A 27632-nucleotide genomic window follows, 5' to 3' on the forward strand; every position below is an offset into this window, starting at 1 on the left:
GAAAAGTATAATATATTAGTGTTTAGATTATTTACTATATTATTATTATTATTATTATTATTATTATTATTATTATTATTATTATTATTATTATTATGTACTCTTAAGCTCTGTTCCCATTGATGCATTACTACTGTGGTGAGGTGTAAGAGATGGCCAAGATACCTAACTTTTCTACCTGCAGAGGCATAACTAATTAATATAGATAATCAGATGTTTTATTTGCCCAAGGAAATTGCTTTATTGATAGCACTTTTTTAGAAGCCTTCTCATACTTTATTCGATTCAGCTCTGAATCATCATCATTTCCCAACTCCAGTTTCCCCAGATGTGGTGTACAAGCGCTCGCCATCTCCTTTTGTATTCATACATCTTCTGTTCCAGTACATCCTCCCATTTGTGTCCTCTCTTCTCCACATCTGATCGTACAGTCTCTATCCAGCATTTTCTTGGTCTTCCCTGTGGTCTTCTTCCTATGAGATTAAGGTCAACATATTTTCTACAGGTCTTTCCCTGTTCATTCTTATTATGTTCCTATACCACTGAAGTCTGCGTTTCTTTATGATACTGATAATAGGAACCTCAATACCAACTACTTTCCTATTCACTTTATTTCTGATCATGCCCTTTCTGGTAATTTGGTTCATGGTTCTAATGAATCTCATTTCAGTTGCTTGGATTCTACTGAGGTCTTTGTTTAGTTAGGTACATGTCTCTAAACCGTACGTTTAGGCCTAGATTGGTAAGAAGTGAGTGTGGTACACAATTGTTTTTGCTCTTTTTTGGTATATTGCAGTCCCAGAGAAGATTTCTGACTTGACTGTAGAAGTTTGATGCTTTCTGTGTCCTGAGTATTTCCTGCCTAACAGTGTTGTCTATCGAGATTGTGCTTCCGAGGTATTTGAGGTGGGAAGCTGATTTGATTTTTGCTCCTTCCAGAAATATATTTGAGCTTGTTCCTTCCATGTTGATGGTCATTATCACTGTCTTTGTTTTGCTCATCTTCAGTCCAAAATTGTTGAATGTATTGTTCCATTCGTAAAGTTTCTTCTGAACTTCAGCTTCTGTCTCTCCCCATAAAAGCACATCATCAGCAAATATCAGGGCGTTTGGTTCAGTGTCCATTTTCTTGATAGTCTTCCTCTATCCTTCTAGTAAAGTCATCCCAGCACTTTTCCCTTTCTTCCTGGATCAGCCAGTTTCTTTTTCCAGTATTCCTGTGCTAGATGTTCAATTTCTAATTCATATCGTGTCATCTGTATCTCGTTATTTTACGGCTGTCCCTGTGTTCTGTATGATTAAATTATTTCACACACAGAAATCAATCAGGTTCTCTGCTTCAGAGTTTCTGTTACCGTAGCCATGGGGGCCAACAATATTTTAATTCAGAGTTTCTGTTACCGTAGCCATGGGGGCCAACAATATTTTAACAGCCTAGTCTTTCTTTACCAACTTGGGCATTCAGATCATCCATAATGATTGTGTTATCCTCCGTTATTTGTTCCTCAAGTTCGATAAGGAATTGCTCTTGCTCTTCTGTGGTACATCCTGTCTGCGGTGCATAGTTGCAGAAGAGTATGATGTGCATTACCAACACTTAGTCTCATCTGGATGATCCTATCACTATCATATTTGACATCTGTCTGTGTGTTGAGCCGGGTTAATGGTTGCGTATGATGCCATAAGCAAAGGCTCAGCTCTCTGAATCCATATCAGAAAAATTTCTGCGTTGGGTAATTATACTAGCATGTAAAATATATACAATTGTAAATTACATATTGGAATTTTTGTTTCACCTGGTCTTTTCATTTTATTTTTGATTATTTACAAATTGGAGATCGTTATCAAATCAAATCAAAATCTCTTTATTTGCAAATGAGGTGTTTACCTCGGTGGCAAATGGTACACTAAAATACATTACTGTCAAGCACTAAATATTAAATTAACAAGAGAAGAAAATTTTCCTATAATACAATATTATGCAATTTACGCTAACAATGTTTTCTATTAAACACACAGCTCATCCTTAATAAATTTATATTGTTTACAAAATTCTGCTTATAATATCTCCTGTACTACTTACAAATATAGTCAACTGATATACAGTATGTGGAATTACTTCAAATGATACTATACAACTGGTATAAGATTTATAATTACATTTTTTTTTTTTTTACCGTTCTGGATCCTAAGTAGCATAACGACCTGCTGCGTCTTAACCAGAGCCCCTTTTGCCACCACTTTTCAGAGTTCCTGAAGGGCCTTCACAGTTACCGTAGCGGTCCCAGGGCCCTCGAAGTCCCCACTGTACTTCACCCCTACAGGCAGTCCCCTACTTTGGCTGTCCAAACTCCTTAGACCAGGGGATGGAATTAATTTATTCACACACATTTTTTTATTTACAATAACCTGCACTGGTCGAATGCCCTCTAACACTTCATTTATTTTCTCTGTTGCTGTTTATTCTCTTCTTGAATATCTGTACAGATTTTGGAAAAGGATCAAACACTACCCCTGGTAAACTGGGATTATCAGGTAATTTAATATCAGTTTTCCTGAATTAAAGAATTGTGACTTATTGTTGATGAAGAACAGTCATATTTCTAAGCTGTGTACTCAAAAGCTTAGGTGTTTATGGAAAAGTTTAGAACGGTGGAAATAGGTGATGTGTATGGTTCAAACAGGTTTTCAGGAGCTATTTGTTATCAGCTTCTTCAGCTGTAAGATGATGAGTCAGTCCTTGACAGATTGTGCAAACTGGGTTGGTTTGTCTAGCAGTTCAATATGAGATATTACTAGAAGTCTTGGACAGTGTAGGAAGTTATAAGCAGGATCAATGCTGGACAAATAAGGTCTTCTGTAGGTCCTCTAGAAATGGATCCAGTATTTGGGAGAAAATGGGTTCGAACTCCGCTGTCTGCAGCCCTGAAGATCGTTTTCTGTGGTTTCCCATTTTCCCACCAGGCAAATGACCTTAATTATGGCCATGACCGCTTCCATTCCACTCCTGGCCCTTTCCTATTCCATCATCGCCATAAGACCTGTCTGTGTCGGTGCGACGTAAAGCAACTTGTAAGAAATGGATCACCAAAAGCGCATGAGTCGAACCTAAATCTTTTTAAGCTTTCTCTCCAAAGGTTCTTTAACCTTTGCCATTCTTCCACCGAGATGTTCCGTGGTTTAGCAGGTTCTTTCTCTGGATTATCCCTCAGTTCAGCAACTTTCTGTCTGAAGATATTTCTATTTTGAATCCCTTTGGGCATGATACCTCCTTCGTTAAGATCTTTATGCACTTCGTTCAACCAGCGGGGATGAGTTTTCCATTTTTCTTGAAGAATAATTAATATATATACCAGTCTCTCTGAGCTCATTCTCTTCAAACGTCCATGAAATGTCAGTCTGTTTCTCATTTTGGTGGTTTTCTTCTCAATCCTCTCATGCACTTCCTTGTTGAACCTCAGATGGAAGGTAAATTCTCCAGCGACTTTCTGTGGTCCTAAGATGTTCCTGAGGAACTTTCTTTTTTCTCAATTAAGGGTCTTCTATCTTAGAAAGTGTCTCCACTGCATAGAGACATGCTGGTGTAACTACTGTGCTGTAGTGTTTCAGTTTTGCCTCGAAAGAGAGAGATTTGAATTTGTAAGTTTCCTGATTCAATTTAAAAGCCAATTCCATCTCCCTAGTTCTTTCCTTCATTGCTTCATTACCATTGGGGGTTAGAAGTTCACCAAGGTACTTAAATTTCGTAGTTCTCTCGACATCTCCATATGGTATAATTCTCATATTTTGGTTCGTATTGAAATGTACAATGAAGTCAAATAAATATTAAAATTTAATTATTCCACCTATTCAATACATAAGTAGAGATTTTAATTAAGAAATTAAATGAATAAAATTATAGGGACATGTTTCGCCCTTTAATTAATTATTCTTCAATCACAACACAATCAATTCAAACAACAACTTTTACACAGGCTCAGGCATTTACAGACTCGCATGCATACGATGTGGCGCCTCTTACATTGGTCAAACAGGCCGAAGTTTTCAAACTAGATACTTCTTACCTGGCTTCTTTTCCCTGATTGCAGGTAATATTTTCAATATTCTATAATTGCCTATCATGGCCCCTTCATCTGAAATAAACCTTGTTTCTTGGACAGCCAGCAGCTTAATTTGATATTCTTCTAGTACTTTAACCAGTTCCATTTGTTTCCCAATCATAAGGAGGGTGTTGACATTGAAGGGGCCAAAGAAGTGTTTCTTCTTCGTTCTCAGCTTGCGGAGTGAGGCATGACAGCATGATGATACAGGGCCCCCAGAATCCGATGCCCTGTTTAGACCCGACTCTTTCTGGCCCCGGATTGTGCCGGCTGTGGTAGTTTCCAATTTTCCTTTTCCCACCATGGTAGCTTGTGTGAAATTATTCGCATGGGGGTGGAACCCAAAGGTCTCACCACAATTAGAACCAGATTGATAAGATCTGGAGCGTATCAAAACAGCCGACCCTGATCTGGGTACAGATGCTGACCACAACATCGCCTGTTGCGGGATCAGACGTGTGGAGTTGTATTCCCAAGGTAGTTCCTCCACCATCTCTGCCGTTGGGATTCGCAGTCCTCAACTGCCATTGAAGCTGTTGACCACCTTGAAGTCCACCAACACTGATCGGCTCACCGACACAGTTTCCCGTTGGGATTGGTTCCCTACCTTCCATTGGGTTGCTCGGCTTAACAGGGGGCACCTCTTGTAGGTTACATGTTGGAGTTAGAGTGAAAGAGGCTAGCTGGATTCTCTTGTTGAATTCAATATATTGCGCATTTCACTCTCGTTTGCCCAGAGTCACACGGACTCCTCTCGGGTTGATTCCCAAGACCCAATGGAAAATTCATTCAGTTTAGTTTTGTGTTTGTTCACACAAGTTTTGTCAGTCCAGGTTCAAGGACTTTTGGTCCAGGCAACATTTTTATAATGTATTGGGTCTGATTGAACAAGGATTCTTCACAGTAGTTGTTGCATGGCAACCATTGGTCTGTGCACATGTTGGCTACTATCAAAAACCATAGGTCTCACACGTCGGGGGTGTCAGCAGAGAATCTGTCGAAGAGAGTGGGCATCTCGTTGTGAGGGCTCATGTTTCATGTCAGCCATTCGTTCACATTGTTTAGAATAATTTTTTTTGTGTGCGGTAGTTGGTGACAAAATCTAGCTCTTGTTTCTTTCTGGGTGATGTCATATTGTATAAAATTCCCCCAATGGCAGTGGAAGTAGCTGCAGAAAATACCGAGGATGACTCGTGGTTAATTTTATTAGGTTATAAAAGTAAGTATTCTTCTTTAGGTGATGTGTGTGTCCCTGGCATTCATAGTCTCGCATCTCTCCTCTACAGGTAATATGAGGTATGATTTCCATTATTTATCTTTTGCTCTAATGTCATGCCGAGAGAACCTTATTCCATCGCTACCAACTGGACTGCAAATTTTTAGAAATGGGCTGTGTATTAATGAAATATACACTTACATCTATTTTCAAGAAAGCCAGTGCTGACAAGTGTGAAAACTACTTCATCATTGGTTTGGTTTCTCGTGCAAAATTTACAGAAAATACTGAGAAAGAATTAACTACAATCTGTATAAAAATCTGTCTGCAGTGATAAGAATCGAGGACTTTAAAAAAAGGGCAGCAATCCAGAAAGGAGTGGAGTGAGAGACAAGGCTGTGATTTGCCCCCCGCCCTCCATGTTTATATGGAACAGGCTGTAAAGGAAATCAGATGAATTTGGAGAGGGAATCTCAATCCAATGAGGGGAAATCAAAGCTGTGAGATTTGCCTATGATATTGTTATTTTATCCAAGACTACAGAAGATCTGGAGAAATTGCTGAATGGGCAGAGTCTAGGGGAAGGAATACAAGATGAAAATAAATAAGGCCACAGCAAAAGTAATGGAGTGCAGTCGAAGTCAGATGATGCAGGAAATATTAGGTTAGGAAATGGAGTCTTAAAGGAAGTAGATGAATATTGTTACTTGGTTAGTAAAATAACTAACATTGGCAGAAGTAAGGAGGACATAAAATGCTGACTAGCACAAGCAAGGAGGGCATTTCTTAAGAAAATAAATCGACTCTCTTCAAACATTGATATAGGAATTAGAAAAAATGTTTTTGAAGACTTTTTTTCTGGAGTGTGGCATTGCATGGAAGTGAAACATGGAGAACAACTAGCTCAGAAAGAAAGAGAATAGAAGCTTTTGAAATTAAATGTGGTGTTACAGAAGAATGTTGAAGGTGAGATGGGCAGATCGAATCACAAATGAAGAGATACTGGATCGAATTGGTGAGGGGAGATCGATTTGGCTAAATTTGACAAAAGGAAGAGATAGAATGATAGGACCCATCTTAAGACACCCAGGACTTGTTAATTAGAGTTTTGAGAAAGTGTTGGCGGTAAGAACGGTAGGGGTAGAGCAAGGTATGAATATAATAAGCTGATTATAGGAGATGTAGGATGTAGTACTTATGTAGAAATGAAAAGATTAGCACTGGATTTGGTGGCATGGAGAGCTGCATCGTCCTAGTCTATGGACTGATGACTCAGACGACAACAGCAACATCTATTATTGATTCTAGTATCTAATGTCTTCTGTGAAAACAATTTAATTGTACTCAGTCTTGTGTAGAGCTTATAGGCTCGGTGCATAGAGCAGTGTGCTGCTGTGGGTGAAATTATGAGAACTACTTAAGGGCACCTTCATCAGCAGCTGACCATAAGAAGCTGGAATATGTGTGTTTTTTACATACATATATTCAATCATTTTACAGTGGCCTTCTATCGCTGAATCGCTTTCTATGTTTTTGTCTAAAGCCATATTAGAATCTGAGACCACTCTCCCTATGTGTTGATCCGGTCATGTTTGTGATGTTGATAGCCGCTGTGATGGATCACACTGGCGTGAAGAGTAGAACCTTGTCTCCCTGTACATTCTCTATCCCAAGTTTTGTATTGTTTTGTATGTGACATGATACATGACACCTACGTATGTTTTTCAGCTAATTTCTTATCTTCCCCCCACCATTACAATTAATATATCATCCTTTATAGTTTTGTCTTTACTCGATAAAACGACTACTGGCTGGGTATAACGCGAAAGCGGAACCCAATAAATAAATTTAGTAGTAGTAGTAGTAGTAGTAGTAATAGTAGTAGTGTTATTATTTTACAATGCTGTCTTCAGGTGATTATTTTTTAATGTCATAACGTTCGGACAGAACTATAATCTTGTTGGCTGCATTAATAGATACTGTGATACAAATGTTTTCTTCACGACCTCATGAAATGCATTTGAAAAGACGGTGGATCATAGCAGTAAATCGCAAGAAGTAATTCAGGATTTATACATGCATTTTAACAATTTTATAAATAGGTTAATAATTAGAAACACATTATTATACCTTAGAAGTGAAGCTTCCACGGTGTGAAGAATTATTTAATTTAATTTCCAGGTTGATGTGCAGACAACTACAACACGGTTCAACCCGGAAATTAAATTAAATATATTATACCAATGTTATAAGCCTATTTGCAAAGCAGGCTACAGTAGGCCATCTTTTTTTTTTTTTTTAGAGCACACACATCATAATAGATACACATTGTATTGTATTGCCATAGTCTTCATTATAGCCATTGTAATAATAATAATAATAATAATAATAATAATAATAATAATATACTGTACTGTACTACACACCAAAGTGTGAAATTTTATAGTATTCCATTACAACCTAACAAAATGGATTTGGAAAGGCAGTAGACAAATATAATTACACAAATAGGCCTCCATTACGCAATATCAACAGCTCGCAGAAATGCTGTATTTTACATCCGTAAATTCATGTCCTCGGCCCGAGGTGGTGCATTTCTTTTTAAGCACACCCTAATGGAAATGAGCTCCATGCACTGTTTCAACCACATACCAGTTTCTGGCAGAGTCAGGATTTGAGCCCAGGCCCCCGAGGAAGGCAGCTAGTAGCACCAACTGTTATATTACAGAGGTGGACTTGATCATATTATATATACAAACACACAATATAAATAATCACCTATTGGCAACTTTAAGTGATTCTGAACTTTTCTTCTCATGCATAATTGTTGATTATGTACATGCGGTTTCATTATCAGGAATTTCAATAGGTTCAACATCAAGCCTGAGACTTTTTATCAGAAAAAGTTTCTCTACTCTCTTCCCCCTGTTGTAGTTCTTTCCCTACGTTTGAGATGTGAGGTTGAGACCATTCACAGGGTCGTTCAGTACGCGAGGTGACATGTTCTGAGCAAAACGCATAAACTTCAGCTGAAATATGGTTACATTTCATGTAAACAATTATGCACCTTCATGAAATAAGGATTGTTACCAAGGCCTTCCTTATAAAATATGGTTATGTTTAAATAGCCGGCCCTGTGGTATAGGGGTAGCATGCCTGCTTCTCGCCCCGGGTTCGATTCTCGGATAGGTCAGGGATTTTTCTCACGACCTGAAGGCTGTTTCGAGGTCCACTCAGCCTACATGATTAGAATTGAGAAGCTATCTGACGGTGAGATGGCGGCCCCGGTCTCGAAAGCCCAGAATAACAGCCTAGAGGATGCGTCGTGCTGACCACACGGCCCCTCGTAATCTGCAGGCCTTTGGGCTGACCAGCGGTCCCTGGGCGGCCAACGCCCTTTCAAGGGCATTAAATACCCTGGGGTTAAGGGGGTTTATGTTTAAAATTGATTCAAATTTAAAATTAACTGCCTCCCTAGCAGCATTAACCTACGCTAACATGATACCGTATTAGAAATAGACCAAGGATATTTTCTGAAGAAAGCATTGTTGAATGTGTATGTGAACACTAATCTCGTTATCACCACTACTAATACGTAAATATGTTGCCTCTGTTGTGAAATGGTAGGATATCTAGTGAACCAGTGTTTCTTTCTGATAATATTTGCAGTTATTGCTCTGTTCCTATTTCTTGCAAACTGTTTTTCTTGTCAATTTATTACATGGCCACTTTCTGCAAGTTTAGAATAATGTGGCCAATTGTTGTTGCATTGAAATCCTACAGTTTATTATTTAGTCGACCATGGCAGGAAGCGGTGAGACGACAGCGGATATGTGCACTGTGAAACGCATTAACTTGTAATGTTTGCCACTCGCAGTGCCACGGTGCATTTCCCCCATCAGTGCACGGAGCCTATAGAATCAAACTGTGTTGACAGTTGCAAATAACTTAATTTTGGAGTATTATGTTCTGAAATCATTCATTGTCTTACAAACTATTGTGCTAAAGGTTCTGCAGCAAAAATTGAAGAGAAATGGATTGTCGTCAAAGAAAGAAAGAGAGAAAGTAAGCTGACAGGTCTTGGGAACCTGGTTGCAAGCTTCCTGGTCTATTCCTTTTGACAGATAGAGGAGCACCACAGAAATTTCTAGTCAAGATAAAGGGCATCTCTGCATCCTATACAGTCATGAGTCGCAAGAACCATAGACTATTTGCCAGGAAATTCTTTAAACCATGACCAAAGGCAGGGTAAACGAAGGTATCTGAAAGGGAAGTAAGTAAATATGGCCTTATCAGACATGAAACCTGACATAGCTCATGGTCCAGATCTCATTAATGTAAGAGTTCTGAAGGTCTTTAAAGCTGCTAAATTGTTGTCCTTTTAGGCACTGCACTTCTCTGCCTCAAAACAGTTCCAGCTGAATTTTAGAAAGCTGAAATGTTTCCATTTTTAAAGATGGTGCTATGGATGATGTTAAGAACTGGAGACCGATCATCATATTGTGTCATTAGAAGAGTTATAGAATGTGTCCTTGATAGCCATCTTTGGAGCTGCATATCCTCTTGTCATCAGAAAGGCTTTATATCTGTACCTGAAACTCACATCAACATTTTTTTGGTCAGGGGTTGCCTCCAGACAGCGAAAGCTGAGTAGAGAGACCTATGTTCAGCATTCCTGGGTGTTAGTAAGACATTTGATTTTATTGGCCATGTTGATCAGCGACCAAGTGGAAGAACTGTCTTCAACTTTCTTCTCACTGTCTTGTGAGTTAACTCCTGGATGCATGCAAGCTCACAGCTCAAGCTCAACGAATATACCGGTAACTGGGAATGTTGAAATAAGAAATAACAGTAACGTGGATATTAAAGGTATGGGCAAGGTGAAAGTAAAAATATCAACGGGATGGACAATTACATTTACAGACGTGTTGTATGTACCAAACTTGGGTGCAAATTTGATATCAGTTGGTAAGTTAACCAGCAAAGGTTTCAAAGTAGGATTTGCAGCTGAGAAAGCAGTGGTTGTAGATAAGAATGGAGATGAAACATTGTTTATTGCAAACAGGAGGAATGATGTATATGTAGTACAAATAGAGGGAAGAAATGATATTGTAGCTGTGAGAGACTGTGATCAAATAATAGATCAAGAATGCAATAACAATGTAGCATTTAAAAGTGTTGGGCAGGTTAGATTGTGCCATGGGAGATATGGTCATGTTCATTTTCGCCCGGTTGATGGCCTTTCTTAGTGTTCTATGTTTCATGTATGTGGAAGCTTTGTATATAAAATTCATACCCACACATTTTGTTAAAGTGCATCTCATTTTACTCTCCAATGCTAAATATTGCTGAAATTTAGTACAGCATATTGGTATTAAGTTGGAATAATTAACCAAGTAACAATGCTAATACTGAACTTTCATACTGCATATTAATATTTTGTAGTAAATAACCAAGTAATGATGGAATCCTAACAAACAACAGACGGAGCCAATTGAAGAAAAGAAACATGCTTGAAAGTAAAAAAATTAAAATGTGATAAATCATCTGATGACGAAAGTTCAATGTGCTCTGGATCCTCATTTCACCACGATGACATTCAAATTGGTTTTGATTTTTCACCTATCGATGCATTGTTTCTTTTTGACTTTTCCTTGTCAACCACCATTATTGTTAAAGATGACATAGATTTGGTATTAAATATTTTCTGCTTCCCTTTCTTCATGTATAGCATATTAATACAAATGTTTACATGATTTGGTGAGAATTGTTATCACATCGGTATTGACAGTCAAAAGAGTTGCTGATTAGACACATTTTTTTCTCAATTTTAATATGTTAAATCTTTATTTGATGGAATTAATCTCAGTTTGAAATTATTTTGTCTCGATTTCAAGGTTTAATGTTGATTTGAAAGCGATTAATCTCACTTTCCAAAGAACATTAAACAGAGATTGGGAGGGAAGACAGGCAACAAAGGCCATGGTGTTTGCAGATGATATAGTGATATGGGGTGAGGATGAAACAGAAGTGGAAAAAAAAAAAAAAAAAAAAAGTAGATGTATGGAATAGAGGGAAAAAAAAGTTTGGGATGAAGGTAAGCACAGAGGAAAGTGAAACAATAGTGATGACAAGGGGAAGGAAGAGGAAAGATAAAACTGAATGGTAAAATTCTGGAAGTGGTTAAAAGTTTCAAGTACTTGGGAAATTGAGAAAATAATACAACAAGCAAACAGCTTCTACCGGAGTGTAAGGAGTATTTTGTAGAACCAAGATGTCCCGAAGAAATATAAGGAAGTATTTTATTCAACCTATTATGAACCCATACTTACCTATGCATCTGGATCGTGCACTATAACAAAACGATAGGAGAGTAAAGTACAGGCAGTGGAGATGAAATTCCTAAGAGGTATCGAAGGCAAGACCAGAAAGGATAGAATTAGAAATGAAGAAGTAAGGAATAGGACAGGTATCTTGAAACTTCAAGACAGGATAGAAGCAACAAAGCTAAAGTGGTATGAGAATGGGAGAAGTGGACAGATTCAATGTGGGAGTGCATAGAGAAGAGGAGAGGAAAACCAGAAGTTGTACTTAAAAAAAGGAGAAGAGTGGTGGAGAGACAGGCAGCGATGGAGGTTGTATGTTCACAACCCGACCCGATTAGCTGGAAATGGGAAATCATGATGATGATCTCGCTTTTCAAGTTGTTCATCAGTATAAAATTACAAGGTCTGGTTTAAGTTAGTGCACATCACCAGTAGATCGTGACTTCCTAAATTTTTTGGATCATACTTGTTTATATGTTGGTACACTTCCCCTTAATATACTGTATTCCAGTTTTGCTTAGGGTAGTTTTAAATTCTTATTGCTGGTTTTTAATTAAAAGTTTTTAGTAATATGTGCATATGGTGTAAATAAATGTTCTGCAGAATGTTATATGAATGTTTTTGTTATTTACTTTTTGTTTGGTATGATAAAATAGTGTAATTGTTCTAAATACCTTTGTCTGAAGCCAGTTAAGGCGTGCAAATTCTAGTGCATGGAGTTATAAATAAAACCTGTTTTATTGCATTAATAAAATTGTATATTGTGATCTAATGCAGTATGTTTGGTCTATTGATGTACTTACTTTCAATTATACCATTTTTTCAGGTGGTGTTTTAAGCCCTGAATCTCATGATTTGTCACACGACGAAGGTTTTGACTCGGAGGATGATAGTGACCATTACGAAGATTACTCCTCTGATGCAGGTTGGGAATAAATAACATTACTTTTAGAATTTAATTTCTTTTTGAAAATTAAATTAAATTAAAAAAAAAATTAAATATGCTTTCTCTTTAGTGATTCTGAAAACAGTCCTATTTCATTCGAGCGAAAATTGTTTAATGGTAGTGTTATAGAAATTAATACAGTGAAATATCAATTCAGTAAACAGCTTTGAATGATAAAAAGACCTACTCGCTATAAATAATAATTCTCTTCTTTTGCCTTTTATTTGAAAACAGAGTTACACTAAATCTGAAATGTTGCAAAGGATTGAATTGTGGTTAGACGATTAAATTACTGAGTCGCAGAGAAGCTGACAGTAAGCTTATAATTCCTTTGATTGTCTGCATGTGCGATTGATTCGAAAGATTATAATTATTTCAGAATTTGAGATACATTGCAACTTCACAGAAAACGAGTGCATTCGTAACACTGACATTTCACTGTAATTGTAATTTGCTGTTAAAATATTGGGAAATAATATGATTTTACTGTTCTATTTTAATAAAACCTTTTAAAGTTACCCGAGGAATTAAAACAGCTTAACTTATTATCTCTTCACGTTTTCTTATATTTTACTGTTCAGCATGATGAATTTGAAGAAGTGGAATGCAGTTGATAACTGTTAGGAGAGATTGTATTAGTCAATAAAAGTGGAATTGTTAAATTCGAATTTGACTATTTTTGTAAAACAAATTACACTGGCAGAAAATGAAATCCCAACACCAGGAAAGAGTTGTGATAGATACACAAAATTCGGGAGGCATGTTTGCACATCTGAAAGATGATCCCTATTCAAATTTGCACGTTAGTCTATGAGGAGTGGTGCTAGTAGCGACACTATGACTGCTGTGACTGTGCAATCAGGTGTGTTTTAAATACACATGCACTTCATGAGCATTAGTCATCATCTGGTGAGGTGTCTGTCTGCACATGGGCTGCTATGGAGAGGGAAGACACCGTCTTCACCGCATAGCCGTGGTGGATTACAGTACAATCTGCAGCAGCCTTTAGAGCTTCAGTTGGCACCACAGTGACACAGCAAACTGTAACAAATCAATTATTTGAGGCACAGCTCTGAGCCAGACGTCGTATATCATTCGTGCCACTAACTCCGAATCACTGGCATCTGCAACTTTAGTGGTGTCAAGCTAGAGCTCATTGGAAGGTGGAGTTAAGATCTGCTTTGTTGTCAGAGGAGAGCCATTTCGGTGTTGGTGCCAGTAATGGATGTAGAGGTTGGTAAGGAGGAGGGCAGGTGAGTGCTTGGAACCTAGTTGTCTTCAGCATTGGCCCACTGGCCTTACACCAGGAGTTATGGTCTGGAAAGCAATTTCCTTTGATAGCAGGAGCACTCTCATTGTTATCCCAAGAACCTTATCAGCAAATTTGTACGTCAGACTGGTGATTGAACAGATTGTTGCCAGTCATTCGCATTATTCAAGGGTTTTTTCCAACAGAATAATGATGTAGATGTTGATTCCCATAGGGAACCTAAAATATTTTTCCCGAATGAGCAAATTTATAATACCAATATAATGGTCCGTTATTGGACATTATAAATTTTCCAGCTAACTCATTCTTGGTTGCCTGCGTTTCGCGCTCGTGTGCTAAGTTAGGCTCGTCAGTTGGGACTTAGCACACCACCCAAGACGCAAGGCTAGTGCATACTGTGGAGGCCACTGCATAGGCTATTTGAAGCCACCAGCAGTGCCAATGCACTATGAGAGCTATGTCTCATTTCCAAAAATAGATGCCTGCCTGGCCATCAAATGATGTAGATGTTGATTCCCATAGGGAACCTAAAATATTTTTCCCAAATGAGCAAATTTATAATACCAATATAATGGTCCGTTATTGGACATTATAAATTTTCCAGCTAACTCATTCTTGGTTGCCTGCGTTTCGCCCTCGTGTGCAGGCAGGCATCTATTTTTGGAAATGAGACATAGCTCTCATAGTGCATTGGCACTGCTGGTGGCTTCAAATAGCCTATGCAGTGGCCTCCATGGTATGCACTAGCCTTGCGTCTTGGGTGGTGTGCTAAGTCCCAACTGACGAGCCTAACTTAGCACACGAGGGCGAAACGCAGGCAACCAAGAATGAGTTAGCTGGAAAATTTATAATGTCCAATAACGGACCATTATATTGGTATTATAACAGAATAATGCTCGTCCTCGTACTGTTGCTGTCACCCAATGGCCTGCAAGATCACCAAACTTGAACACGCATGGGACATTATGGGACGACAAATCCAGTGTCGTCCAATAGCAGCATTAACCATTGCTGATTTCACTGACCAAGTGCAACAGGCATAGAACTTCATCCTACAAAATGGCATATGGCAACTGTACAACACAACACATTGCATTCAGATTTGCATGCTTACATTCAAAATTGTGGCGACTTCAGCGGTTATTAATGTGCCAACATGTCACACGTCTTCTCGTGCATACTTGAACATGTAACCTGGAAACTTCATTCAAATAAATGTGTTGGCTAAACAGTCGCATATCATAAATTGCTTTCCTCCAAACTAATTTCTTCTTGGTGTTGGGATTTCAATCAAATAAACATGTTCCATAGACAGTTGCTTATCCTAAATTGCATTCATCCAAACGAATGTCTTCTTGGTGTCGGGATTACATTTTCCGCCAGTGTGTTATTCAGTTTAATATTTTTATGGATACTTAAAAGCAAATTTTTTGTGTTTGAAGAGCAGCTTCTTCTTAACAACTTGTGATTGCAAAATATATTGATTAAAAGTACTGTATTATAGGCTTTTCATGGTGTGATCTTTCATGTCTGAAATCTAAATGGCTTGTTTTCTGCTTCTATTAAGAATAATATATCGATATCCTACATTGAATCAATAAAGGTAAAAAGATAGTTATTATAGGCTGAGAACGGACTTTAGAATATTATTTTTCCTAACATATTAACTTGCTGGCACATAAAAAAGCTCCTGCAGGACAAAATTCTGGCACCTCAACATCTCCAAAAACTGTGAAAGAAGTTAATGAAGGCTTGCAGACTGAACATTGGTAAGGCGTAGCAGTCAATAATAAAGATGGTTGTATGTATTTATATTTTTCTCTGGATATCTGTAGGAACCTCTCATGCAAGCTTTGTGACCTTGCCGCTCTTCCTGTATGAATGATATACTGATAATGGCTTCTTCCCGGGTAAAATAGGCCTGCATTCGGATCTCTGGGTGGGGAGAACACGATAGAGGGAAATCGTCAGGAAGATGGATACTGACATTCTTCGGAATATTTTACCCGGGAAGAAGCCATCATCAGTATATCATTCATACAGGAAGAGCGGCAAGGTCACAAAGTTCGCATGGGAGTCATAAGTTTGAATCATTGTGGTAAGTTAGAGAATCTGAAAAAGGAGACTGATAGACTAAAGTTAGATGTAGTTGGTATAAGTGAAGTACGTTGGCAAGAAAAGCAGGATTTTTGGCCAGGCAACTACAGAATTATCAATATAAACTCAAACATGGAAAGTGTAGGAGTTGGTTTAATAATGAAAATAAAAATAGATGTCGTATCCTAAGAATATGGCAGGCTGAGGACTGGGAGCGTATAGTCATATTGGCAAAGTTTGTTTGCATAACACTTATATTCTAAAACCCTTGAAATTATTTACACATATATACAAATACACATATACATTTCTGACACCATTCAACCTTCAAATTTCTCTTAGATCTTGCTGTGAGTCTTTGAGTTCTTACATTTATCACAAGAATATGTATTCGCTGGTTGAATACTTAACTATGGGATGAAGCTGAACCCTGTGTTGCTAAAGTCTTCTTTCTTCTGCGCTGAAGTCCTTGTCCCTGGAACCGGTCACTTCGACTGTGATATGAAATACTCCCAATAAGAATGAATACTGATTTATTACTAACTAGCTGATGTACCCGTGCTTCGCTACGGAATTCTACATTGTATACTGAATTCTAGGTTAGGTAGTGTACACGTTGTGAGCAAGATTGTTTTAAATTGTATAGCTCTTAACATTACCCTAGAAACGCGACGGGAGGTCACCAAACATCTTTTCTCAAATGAAGACTGAGGGAATTTTCACTGTAATGGTAGACCAAATTTCATACCATCAGTCACAATCAGGTTGGGATGTTTTCATTATTATGCCTTCTTACATCCTCAGAAAGACTGTCTTAGTGGTTTTCCCAACTGAAATGAACATACAATGACGTCAATGTCAATAGGAATGGTGCGATTAAAAGCAATGCTTTCATATTACGAAATACTCGTTCAAATGAAACACCACACATTTTTGGAATGACCAAACTGCAGACAGCCGTGATCCGTGAACACTTCGTCTTTCTTCGGTGGGGAGAGGGTCGAATAGTGGAGACTCCCAGGGCGAAAACTATGCGCAATTACTAATGTTTCCTAGGAGTACCCGATGAGTCGGAAAATATCAATTCACTACACTGGCGGCGGAAAAATCTATCTGACTTGAAGGCAAACTTTTCCTCCAAACCAGAAGAGAAACCCCCTCTTCACTGCTAGTTTGGAATAAATTGAATGTAGAATTCAATAAAAGTGAAGAGAAAGAAGCCTTTCTTAAGAAACGGCTCTTTTCAGAGTTGAATTTTGAGTTATTTAGTGAATATTGTGATGCTATAATTTGGAAAAAGCCTAAATTGTTATTCTAGACCAGGCCATACTACTGCTACTACTACTACTACTACTACTACTACTACTACTACTACTACTACTACTACCACCACCACCACTACTACTACTACTACCACCACCACCACCACCACCACCACTAAGTGAGGCTCTGCCTTAATTATGCACACTGCTCATTCAAAACAGCGCGTCAGAGTAGGGATCGAATAGCTGAAATACTATAATAATGTGTTACGTACCAGATGTATCAGAAAATGTATGAACCAGAGGAATAGCATGCTATTTCCCGCCAGTATTCAGTCAGGCTGTTATACTCGGTATGCAGCAGTAATCCCATCTATCGGAGTTGAGAGGCCGCATAAGAGACAAAGAACATCACAATAAACAATTGTCAATGTAATGTCATTGTTGATCAATGTTATGCACTTTCGATATTATGGGCCTTCACATTTCTTTTTCTTCCGACTCTGAAATACCACTCTTATCATTGTCGGTACGGTAAAACTGAATAAAAGATAAATGATCGGAAAATGTATTCTCTATAACTTTTTTATATAGTACTTTTCGATAGGACCAATAACATTGGTATTTAAAAATTACATTTTAGGCATCTTCCCCTAAACTACAATTTCATCCAGGATGAATAAAATTGTTTATAGCTTAGACTGTAGTTTCTTATTCCCCGACTTTATATACAGATTTTCATTAAATTCTGTTAACCCATTTTCTCGTGGCTCGGCGTTGATATGGACTTAGCAATAAAAATACAAATTCATGAATATCTGTGTTATCATAGCCGGTACGGTAAAAATGTATACGACATAAATGGTCGGAAATTTAAATCTCTATAACTTTGGCTATGTAGTATTTATCGATATGACAACTAATATTATAAATATTTGAAATTATATTTAGGCCTTCCCCTAAAGTACCATTTCACTCAGCGTAAATAAAATTACTTATAGCTTAAATTGTACTGGCTCATTCTCCGACTTTGCATACCAATTTTCAATGAAATAGGACCATTAATAACGTAAATATTTAAACATTAAATTTTAGGCCTTCCCCTAAACTACCATTTTACTCAGCGTGAATAAAATTATTCATAGGCTAGATTGTAGCGACGTATTCCTCGACTTTGCATACCAATTTTTATTAATATAGGACTACTAAAACAAATATTTGAAAATTAAATTTTAGGCCTTCCCCTAAACTACCATTTCTATCAGCGTGAATAAAATGATTTATGGCCTAGATTGTGGCGACTTATTCCCCGACTTTTCTTACCGATTTTCATTAAATTCTCTTTGGCCGTTTTCTAGTGATGCGTGTACATACAGACAGACAACAGAAATTGCGGAAAAGTAAAAAGTGCATTTCCTGGTTACTGTGGACATGACCGATACAGAAATACCATTCTTTTCAAATTCTGAGCAATGTACAGACAAAACTCTTATTTTATATATATATAGATGATTGTATTCCAACACCTGATTGACTACTGGTGTGGAAAACCCTGTGATCGTTCACTAACGAATCACACTCAGTTCAAGAACCTAATATCCCTTTGACTTACTTTTACTCTACTGCGTACGTGGCTCTCCCTGAAGTCTACCAGCACTCTAAACAGTTTCTCCCTGGCCAACTATCTGTTCACTGGGCAATATGGTGTCTGGCCTACACAGTCCTTGCTAATACTTGGTTCAAACACCACAAATGATGGCTGTAAAATTGGATGAGACCTGGAGACCTAGGAAGGTATCAAGTAAACTGCTAAACTGCATTAACACATTAATGACGGGCTACATTGATTAACGTAGGTTCGTATTGGTGCACGGGCGACCGGCTACGTAAATTAACGTTTTCTCACATTGCTTCATTCTTGTGTGTTTTTATCCTCTCCACCGTTTATTAATCGAAATTAATCAAACACGAAAGAATGGAGTAGCGCGCACCCGGACAACGTGTTAAGATTAGGCAGAGATTCAGAAACCAGGTGTTGGATTGCAAGACTTTCCCAGGAGCAGACATGAACTCTTGACCACAACTAATTGGTTATGAAATGCCATATGAAGTTGAATAAAATGAAGAAAGGAAGGAATCGATGCAGATTAGACCTAGATAAATTGAAAGAAAAGAGTTTGAGGTATTGTTTTAAGTTGTTTCAAGGAACATGTTGCACGAGGACTAAATAAAAAGGCTGAAGGAGATGCTATAGAGCAGTGGTTCCCAACCTTTTCCAGCTGACGCCCCCCCTTTTCGGATACGGGTGGTCATCGCGCCCCCCTCCCCCCCGTCGCTTCTATAACCTCTCCGATAAACTGACGTGGAGGGTATAGACCTAACCTAATGACACTACATAATGAATTATTCCATTATTCGATTATTTATGAAAAAATATTATGAAGTACGCGCTTTATATCTATGACATAGTGGGCCCTTTTCACTTGCATAATGGGTGCAGTACTAACTTAATTTTAGCACAATACCAAGAACACACTTTTACAATAAATCCTTAAATTAGTCAACAAATGTCAGTGACAGTGTTTTTTCTTGGTAATTTTCGGTATGTTTGGTTTGATATTTGACAGAGCACAGCGGTGATCACTTGCAACATCAAACCGACATCGCTGCTTTGTTTTTATGACACTCAGCGTTGAAAATCCTGACTCGCATAAATATGTCGTTGAAAATGGGACAATGACACGCAATGTTACTTTGGCTATTTCAGGATACACTGCAAGACAGTTTACCCAAAAGCCGCCCAGTCCTAATATTTTGTAATCATCGTTTAGCTTTGAATCATACTTCAAACCTGTGGCTTCTTCTTGTTGTGCTGGCAGTGCTTCAATGTAAATGGCAAACGGATTTCTTGTTAACATCCAGGACCATTCACCTGACGAGATATCAGGAAAGTAGAAATTGAATTCTTATTCCAGGGAATCCAAATGTGAATGAATTTGCACGTTAAGTTTATTACGATCACGTTCATTTTCCGGTAAAATTTCATTAAGGTGGTGAAAGGATGAGAAGTTGTTCAAGTGAAGCCCGCGTTTCCATAACTGTACTTTTTCCAGGAAAGCTCTGATGGCATCATAAGTAAGCATAATATTGGAGTTTTTGCCTTGGAACCTAAAGTTCAGACTATTAAAATCTTCAGAAATATCGCAAAGATATGCCAATGAGACGATAAGATTGGCATCAGTAAACACTAAATACAGAAGAAAAAATTCAACTTCTGACTTTAATTCAAACAGCCGAGCCAGCATATTCCCTTTCGATAACCAGCGAACCTCTGTGTGGAAAAGAGAGCTTTTTGAGATCGGCTTGAAGGTCAACACAAAGGGCTTCAAACAATCTTGTCTGTAAAGAACGTTGGGAGAACAACATTTCTTCTCTTAAAATTCCACTGTCGACAAATTGACAATATACAATTAGTTGACAACAATGGGCCACATCGGTTGTTTCATCACACTGAATTGAAAACACTGGAGATGCTTTCACCTTCTCCAAAGTTTGCATTTTAATGTCTTCAGACAGTTCTCGAAGTCTGCACTTCACTGTGTTATCAGAAAGAGGAATTTTAGACAATTTCTACGTACTCCCTTCACCCAAAACTATATTTGCGGCTAATAACATACATGGCTTTACTAATGTTTCCCCAATTGTGTGAGATTTTTTGTCTCTTATAATCAGAAGAGCTAGTTCATATGATGCTTCCACTGCGTTCTCATTTTCTTGGTTAAAGGTACCCGATGAATCTCATTTCATACGTTTTAGTGAGTTTAGTTGTAAAAAATATTGTGGGTGGGTTTACCTTTGAAGCCTGAATGATTCGTGTTTAAATATATCTCCAAATGCACAGGCCTCATCGTATCGTTACTCAGAATACAGTGGCATATTACGCATTGAGGCTGTTGTATTCCATTCAACGACTGTGAAGCCATATTTAATGTAGTCATCATAGTACAGTCTCTTCTTGGATATCGTTATCAATTTTTAAAAAGTCACAATATTAAATAACACAATTCACACAGTCGCACTGTTACAGTGAAGCATACACAACACTCACAATAAACAACTTGGCAGACACGTCCACTGCGAAAGTATACGAGGCACAGAATCAACAGTCGAAGGGTCTGGCCACTGATGGTCTATCGGCGACGTGTTGTCATGGCCATTACTGCGCCATCTCTGATGGGAGAGTTGTACTATGTAGCTCTCACCAATTTGACTGCAAGGGAAGAATAAGAATGTGTAGGGGTGGGAACAGAGCATTCAAGGACGAGCTACCCACAAAACGAGTCTATATGCCGCAGAGTGAGAGGGAAGGAGGAACTTCCACTTCATTTGTTGCTTCTGAAACTCCGATATTCTTTGTTCTTCAGAGTTAATGTCGACTCCTGACTGTAGTAACTTATTGCCAGTTAAGATCTTTCGTGAGAAAATGTCACTGTTTCATTAATTGCTGTGGTTAAACATTAATTAGTTGTAGCCCAAAATGCCAATAGGCCTACATAGAATTTCACAGTGAAAGCCTAACATGTTATATTAAATAAATTATTATAATTTAGCCTACTATTATTGCCTTATCTCCTGTTCTCGCTACTAGATCAGTTTGAAATAATACCGACATTTATACGAGTAACTCCTTCATGTAATATATTTTGTTTATGAGAAAAACCTTGTACAGTATGTAACAGTAATACTGGAAAATGAAAGCAACTACCCACGACATCGTTGAAGAGTTGAAACATGTCGCGTATGGTCATAGTTTACTTTCACGCAAGTAGGTCCACAAAGTGTGCAATTAAACGTGCGTTGAGTGGTCTTGGTCCCGCACCTGCTCTCAGGCTTCATTTTGTTCCTCAGAACACAGCAAATTCCTAATTTCACCTCCAAACTTGCTGCTCCGCTGAGGTTTATGCCGACAGTTGGCAATTACCAGTGCTTTGGAACGATTTACTTGGCGCGACAATCACTTGGAGAGATTCGAAAAATGTTTATTAAGAAAATTGTGATATTCGAGTTTAAAAAAATCAATTCGGAAATCACTTCACGCCCCCCGTGATAAAGCCCTCGCCCTCCTAGGGGGGCGCGCCCCCCAGGTTGGGAACCCCTGCTATAGAGGAAGAATGGACAGTCATGAAGAATGAGAATGGGGAAGAAACGTTAGGAAGAAAGGAAAGATCAACTAAGAATCAATAGATAACTCAGGAGATACTAGACCTAATTGACGAACGATGAAAGTAGAAAAATGCAAAAAATGAGGAGGGTAAACGATAGGCTGAAAGAGAAGTGCAAGGATGTTGAAGGTTGTATTGTTGTAAGAAAAGTTGATACTGTCTACAAGAAAATCAAGGAAACCTTTGGAGAATGGAAAACTATATGTATGAATATTAAGAGCACAGCTGGAAAACCACTTCTAGGAAAAGAAAACCAGGCAGAAAGATGGCAGGAACATATCAAACAGTTCTGTCAAGGTATAGAAGTAGATGATATGGTTCTGGAACAAGAAGAGGCTGCCGTGGCCTTAAGCAAGGTACATCCCCAGCATTTGCCTGGTGTAAAGATGGGAAACCATGAAGAACCATCTTCAGAGCTGCTGTAAATCATTTTATTCACGCTGAATGAAATGGTAGTTTAGGGGAAGGCCTAAAATTTAATTCTCAAATATTTATATTATTAGGGGTTGTATCGATAAATACTACATAACCAAAGTTGTATAGAATTAAATTTCCGACCATGTCTCATACATTTTTACTGTACCGGCTATGATAAGACAGATATTCATGAATTTGTATTTTTGTTGCCAAGTCCATATCTGCGCCGAGCCACGAAAAAATGGGTTAACAGAATTTAATGAAAATCTGTATATAGAGTCAGGTAATAAGTAACTACAGTCTAAGCTATAAACAATTTTATTCACCCTGGATGAAATTGTGGTTTAGGGGAAGGCGCCTAAATTGTAATTTTTAAATACCTATTTTTTTGGTCCTATCGAAAAGTACTACATAACAAAAGTTACTGAGAATACAATTTCCATTCATTTATGTTTTATTCAGTTTTACCGTACCGACTATGATGAGTGGTATTTCAGAGTCGGAAGAAAACTAAATATGAAGGCCTACAATATCGATAGCTCATAACATTGATCAACAATAACATTACATTGACCATTGTTTTTGTGATGTTATTTGTCTCTTATGCTGCCTCTCAACTCCGATAGACGGGATTACTGCTGCGTACCGAGTATAATAGCCTGACTGAATGTTGGTGGAAAATAGCCATGAAGTTAGAAAACTTTTTTCATTAGCATGCCATTCCCCTGGTTCATACATTTTCTGATACAGCTGGTACATAACACGCTGGTTCTTCGTTGCATTGCCGTTATTAGATCCCTACTCTGACATACAGTTTTGAATGAGCAGTGTGCATACTTAAGGCAGAGGCTGACTTAGTAGTAGTAGTAGTAGTAGTAGTAGTAGTAGTAGTAGTAGCAGTAGTAGTAGTAGTAGTAGTAGTAGTAGTAGTAGTAGTAGTAGTAATGTGGCCTGGTCTAGAATAACAATTTAGGCCTATTCCAAATTACAGCACCACAATTCACTAAATAACTCAAAATTCAATCCTGAAAAGAGCCGGTTCTTAAGAAAAGCTTCTTCCTCTTCACTTTTATTAAATTCTACATTCATTTTATTCCAAATTATCAGTGAAGAGGGGGTTTCTCCTCTGGCTTGGAGGAAAAATTTGCCTCCAAGTCAGATAGATTTTTCCGCCGCCATTGTAATGAATTGATATTTTCCGACTCATCGGGTACTCCTAGGAAACAGATTAGTAAAAGGGCATAGTTTTTGCCCTGAGAGTCTCCACTATTCGACCCTCTCCCCGCCAAAAAATGACGGAGCGTGTTCCGAAACACAGCTGTCTGCGGCTTGGTCATTCCAGCTCTGGAACTTTGGACTGTTAGATCGGCAGTGTAGTCCTGTTCTTTAAAAGTGAGAAAATGTGTGGTGTTTAATTTGAATGGATGAAAACCATAACAGTATAAGTGACATTTAAAAAATAAAATGAGTTGAGTGCAGGATGTAACTCCGGGAGGATGTATGTTCTCACCAGCAAAGATATACAAGTGATAGCGGTAATATTCTGCGCTCTAGTGATGGGTGGTATAACTACAAATAGCATGCTTTATATGAGTGTTAAGGTGTTCAAATGCCTTTTTCTCTGAATGACCAAAATGCTACTTATACCGTTATGGTTTTCATACATTCATTTGATCGAGTATTTCATATGAAAGCATTGCTTTTAATCGCACCGCTCCTACTGATGTCTTCGTAATGTATGTTCATTTCAGTTGAGCAAACCACTAAGGCAGTCTTTCGAAGGATGTAAAAAGGCAGGTGGAGAGTGGGTGTCTACCATTATAATGAAAACTCCCCAACTTGATTGTGACTGATGGTATGCAAGCGGGTCTACCATAACACTAAAAATTCCCTAACTCATACAGTAAGCTTGTTCAACTTATATCTCTCTGACCTCCCTGACACTTCATCCAGAAAATTCTGCTATGCCGACGACTTGGCTCTAGCTGTACAAGATCATGTAATGGATACGACTGAAGAGATTCTGACCAAAGACCTGTCTTTACTGGAAGATTACTTCAAAATCTGGAGAGTTCAACCCAGTGCGAGTAAAACAGAAGTGTCTTGCTTTCACTTAAATAATCGTTTGGCGAACGTGAAACTGAATGTTAGTTTCAGAGGGAGAATTCTTCGTCATAACTGGAACCCAAAATACCTTGGTGTCATCGTGGACCGTACACTATCCTTCAAACAACACCTCCTGAACTTAGCACAAAAGTTGAAGTCTCGAAATAACATCCTTCATAAACTGTGTGGAACTACCTGGGGATCTTCAGCAACCACTTTGCGATCTTCAGCCCTGGGTTTGGTGTATTCAAGTGCTGAGTATTGTGCACCTGTTTGGATGAACAGTCATCATACAAGGCTTGTTGACACCCAGCTTAATACCACAATGTGCATCATATCTGGCTCAATCACATCTACTCCAGTTCATTGGCTTCCGCTGCTAACTGGTATAGTGCCACCTGATCTACGCCGATCTAACGCCCTTATGAAGGAATTCCACAGATCTCAAGAAATCTTAGTCTACCCGTGAATAGTGACTTCTGAATCTTAACAGACTAAAATCAGACCATCCAACTCTGCGTGATGCTGCTAACATGGATGCTAAGGATTTTAAATCTCTTGATGAGTGGAAAAGTAGATGGGAAGCAGCAACGGATGTGCGCCTTCATACCTTCTTCTCAGGTCCCAGACTTCCAAGTGGATCCCACCTACCACGCAAGACCTGGACTGCCCTGAATAGAATCAGAACAGGACATGGTCGGTGCAGAGCCGCTCTCCATAAGTGGAAAAAGCTACCTAATCCAGACTGTGACTGCGGAGCTCCACTCCAGACTGTTCGTCATATCGTCAGGGAATGTAAGATTCAAGCCTATCACGGTGGAAGATGACTTCCTGCTGCTAACTTCAGATGCTGCACGCTGGATTGAAGAATTAGATGTTCAATTGTGAAGCACAAATTACTTTGTTTCTCAGCTGTAAATATGTATATATATTACTGATTATGTCTGTATAAGCCATACGCTAAATAAATCCCTAACTCAGTCTTCATATGAGAAAAAATGTTTGGTGTCTTCCCCATCACGTTTCTAGGGTAACATTGATGATGATGATGATGATGATGATGCTTGTTGTTTAAAGGGGCCTAACATCGAAGGTCATCGGCCCCTAGGGTAACATTAAAAGCTATGCAATTTAATACAATCTTGCTCACATGTACATTAGAATTCTGTATGCAATGTAGAATTCTGTAGCGAAGTATGGGTACATCAGCTAGTACACCGTATCAGTGAGTAAAGAAAACTTACAAAATATTATAAAAATGATCAATACATTACATTTTGTTGAACTGAATGAGAATACCACATAAATTTAAGATCTTCAAGTTTTTCTGCTTTTTTCTTTTTGTTCCTTAAATGATCACATGCTAGTCTATACAGTGGGTTATCTTCTGCACTTCTCTCATTTAAACTTAATTCAAAATTATTTTGTGTAAGATAAATTTCTAAACTTTCCAAAACAGTAATTAATTTTCCCTTTTTCGCTGAATGTAGTAATTTCATGTTATTAGAAATGAACAGGGCAACAAAATTATTCGTTGACAAAGGAAATATGCAGCAGTGTGCAGTGTGTCCTGAATAAATACATTTTCACGATTAACTGAAGCCTTGGGACATGTTCATTTACTGACTTTTGGGCTCGTTTAAATAGTACCAGCAGATGTACCCATGCTTCACTACGGGATTCTCAGAAAGACTTTGTGGTTTGCCTAACTGAAGTCAACATAGGTCATTACAAAAGCGTCAGTAGGAATGTAGTGATTAAAAGCAATGTTATCATATAAAATACTTGATCAAATGAAAAGCCGCACATTTTCTCACTTTCAGCGAATGGTACTATAGTGCCGATCAACAGTCCGAGCGGCAAGTACAATACGGTCACGGTATGCAACACGCCTGTCCGCTGCTCTCATGTCACGTGACAGCCGTCTCGAGGGGAGCAAGTAACACCAGTTCCCTAGAGCGACTACGTGATGTCTGGTCTAGGTCGCATAGCTCATTAGGATGCAGTGTCACGAAGAAACTTCTTGAAATTTTCTGTGGTTCAGTCCCCTTGATCTGATAAAGTTAGTTTTTTTAATAATTACTAGAGGCGAGAATTACAGGCACTAAAAACAGTTAACATAGGGGCAGGCATATAGGCTCATAAATTAGCGAAAATAGGCATTTAAATAGGCACTAACGTGTAAAATAGGCATGAAAAAATTACTTACAATTTAATAACACACTAAATTACCATAAAAGGAATTTACAAGCAACGTTTCAATGTTTTCCGGTAACAGTCTTGTTCTCCTCCCATGCATAATGTTTTTGTACTGAGAGAAAGAACTCTCAACATCACATGAAGTGACTGGTCGAAACTTCAATGAAGTCACTTCACCGGTTTTATTTTGCTGACAGCAGCTGCCTTCCCAGAGGTTCGGTCATAACTTCCCCTGACTTCTTCCACAATCCTAAATGACTCCACCAGGGGAATGTCGCTCTTCTCCTACTTGGTGTTTGCTCCCAGCAGCCTGTTGAAATTTGAAGATGCTCCGGTTCATGCAGGGGCATATTAGCTCCCAACATTGCAATGCATAGGTCTGAAGATAATGGTTTTTGGTCGCTGCCAAAGTGGATTGGTAGAAAGGCTGCATTGATACAGATTTCTGTACTTGTATCACATGCATCGCAG

At 38.4% G+C, this 27632-nt stretch overlaps 1 protein-coding gene across 4 annotated transcripts in view; it reads left to right on the forward strand.

The window, feature by feature from the left end:
* The window catches only part of REPTOR (repressed by TOR), a 152583-nt gene that overhangs the window by 2899 nt on the left and 122052 nt on the right, over positions 1–27632 (forward strand). For all 4 annotated transcript variants that reach the window (XM_067136832.2, XM_067136831.2, XM_067136834.2 and 1 more), the window contains one exon: positions 12469–12567. In XM_067136832.2, the coding sequence (XP_066992933.2) occupies positions 12469–12567 (99 nt within the window). The remainder of the gene's footprint in view (positions 1–12468; positions 12568–27632) is intronic.

Source organism: Anabrus simplex, chromosome 1 (genome assembly GCF_040414725.1).
Source record: "Anabrus simplex isolate iqAnaSimp1 chromosome 1, ASM4041472v1, whole genome shotgun sequence".
Taxonomy (NCBI): Eukaryota; Metazoa; Arthropoda; class Insecta; order Orthoptera; family Tettigoniidae; genus Anabrus; species Anabrus simplex.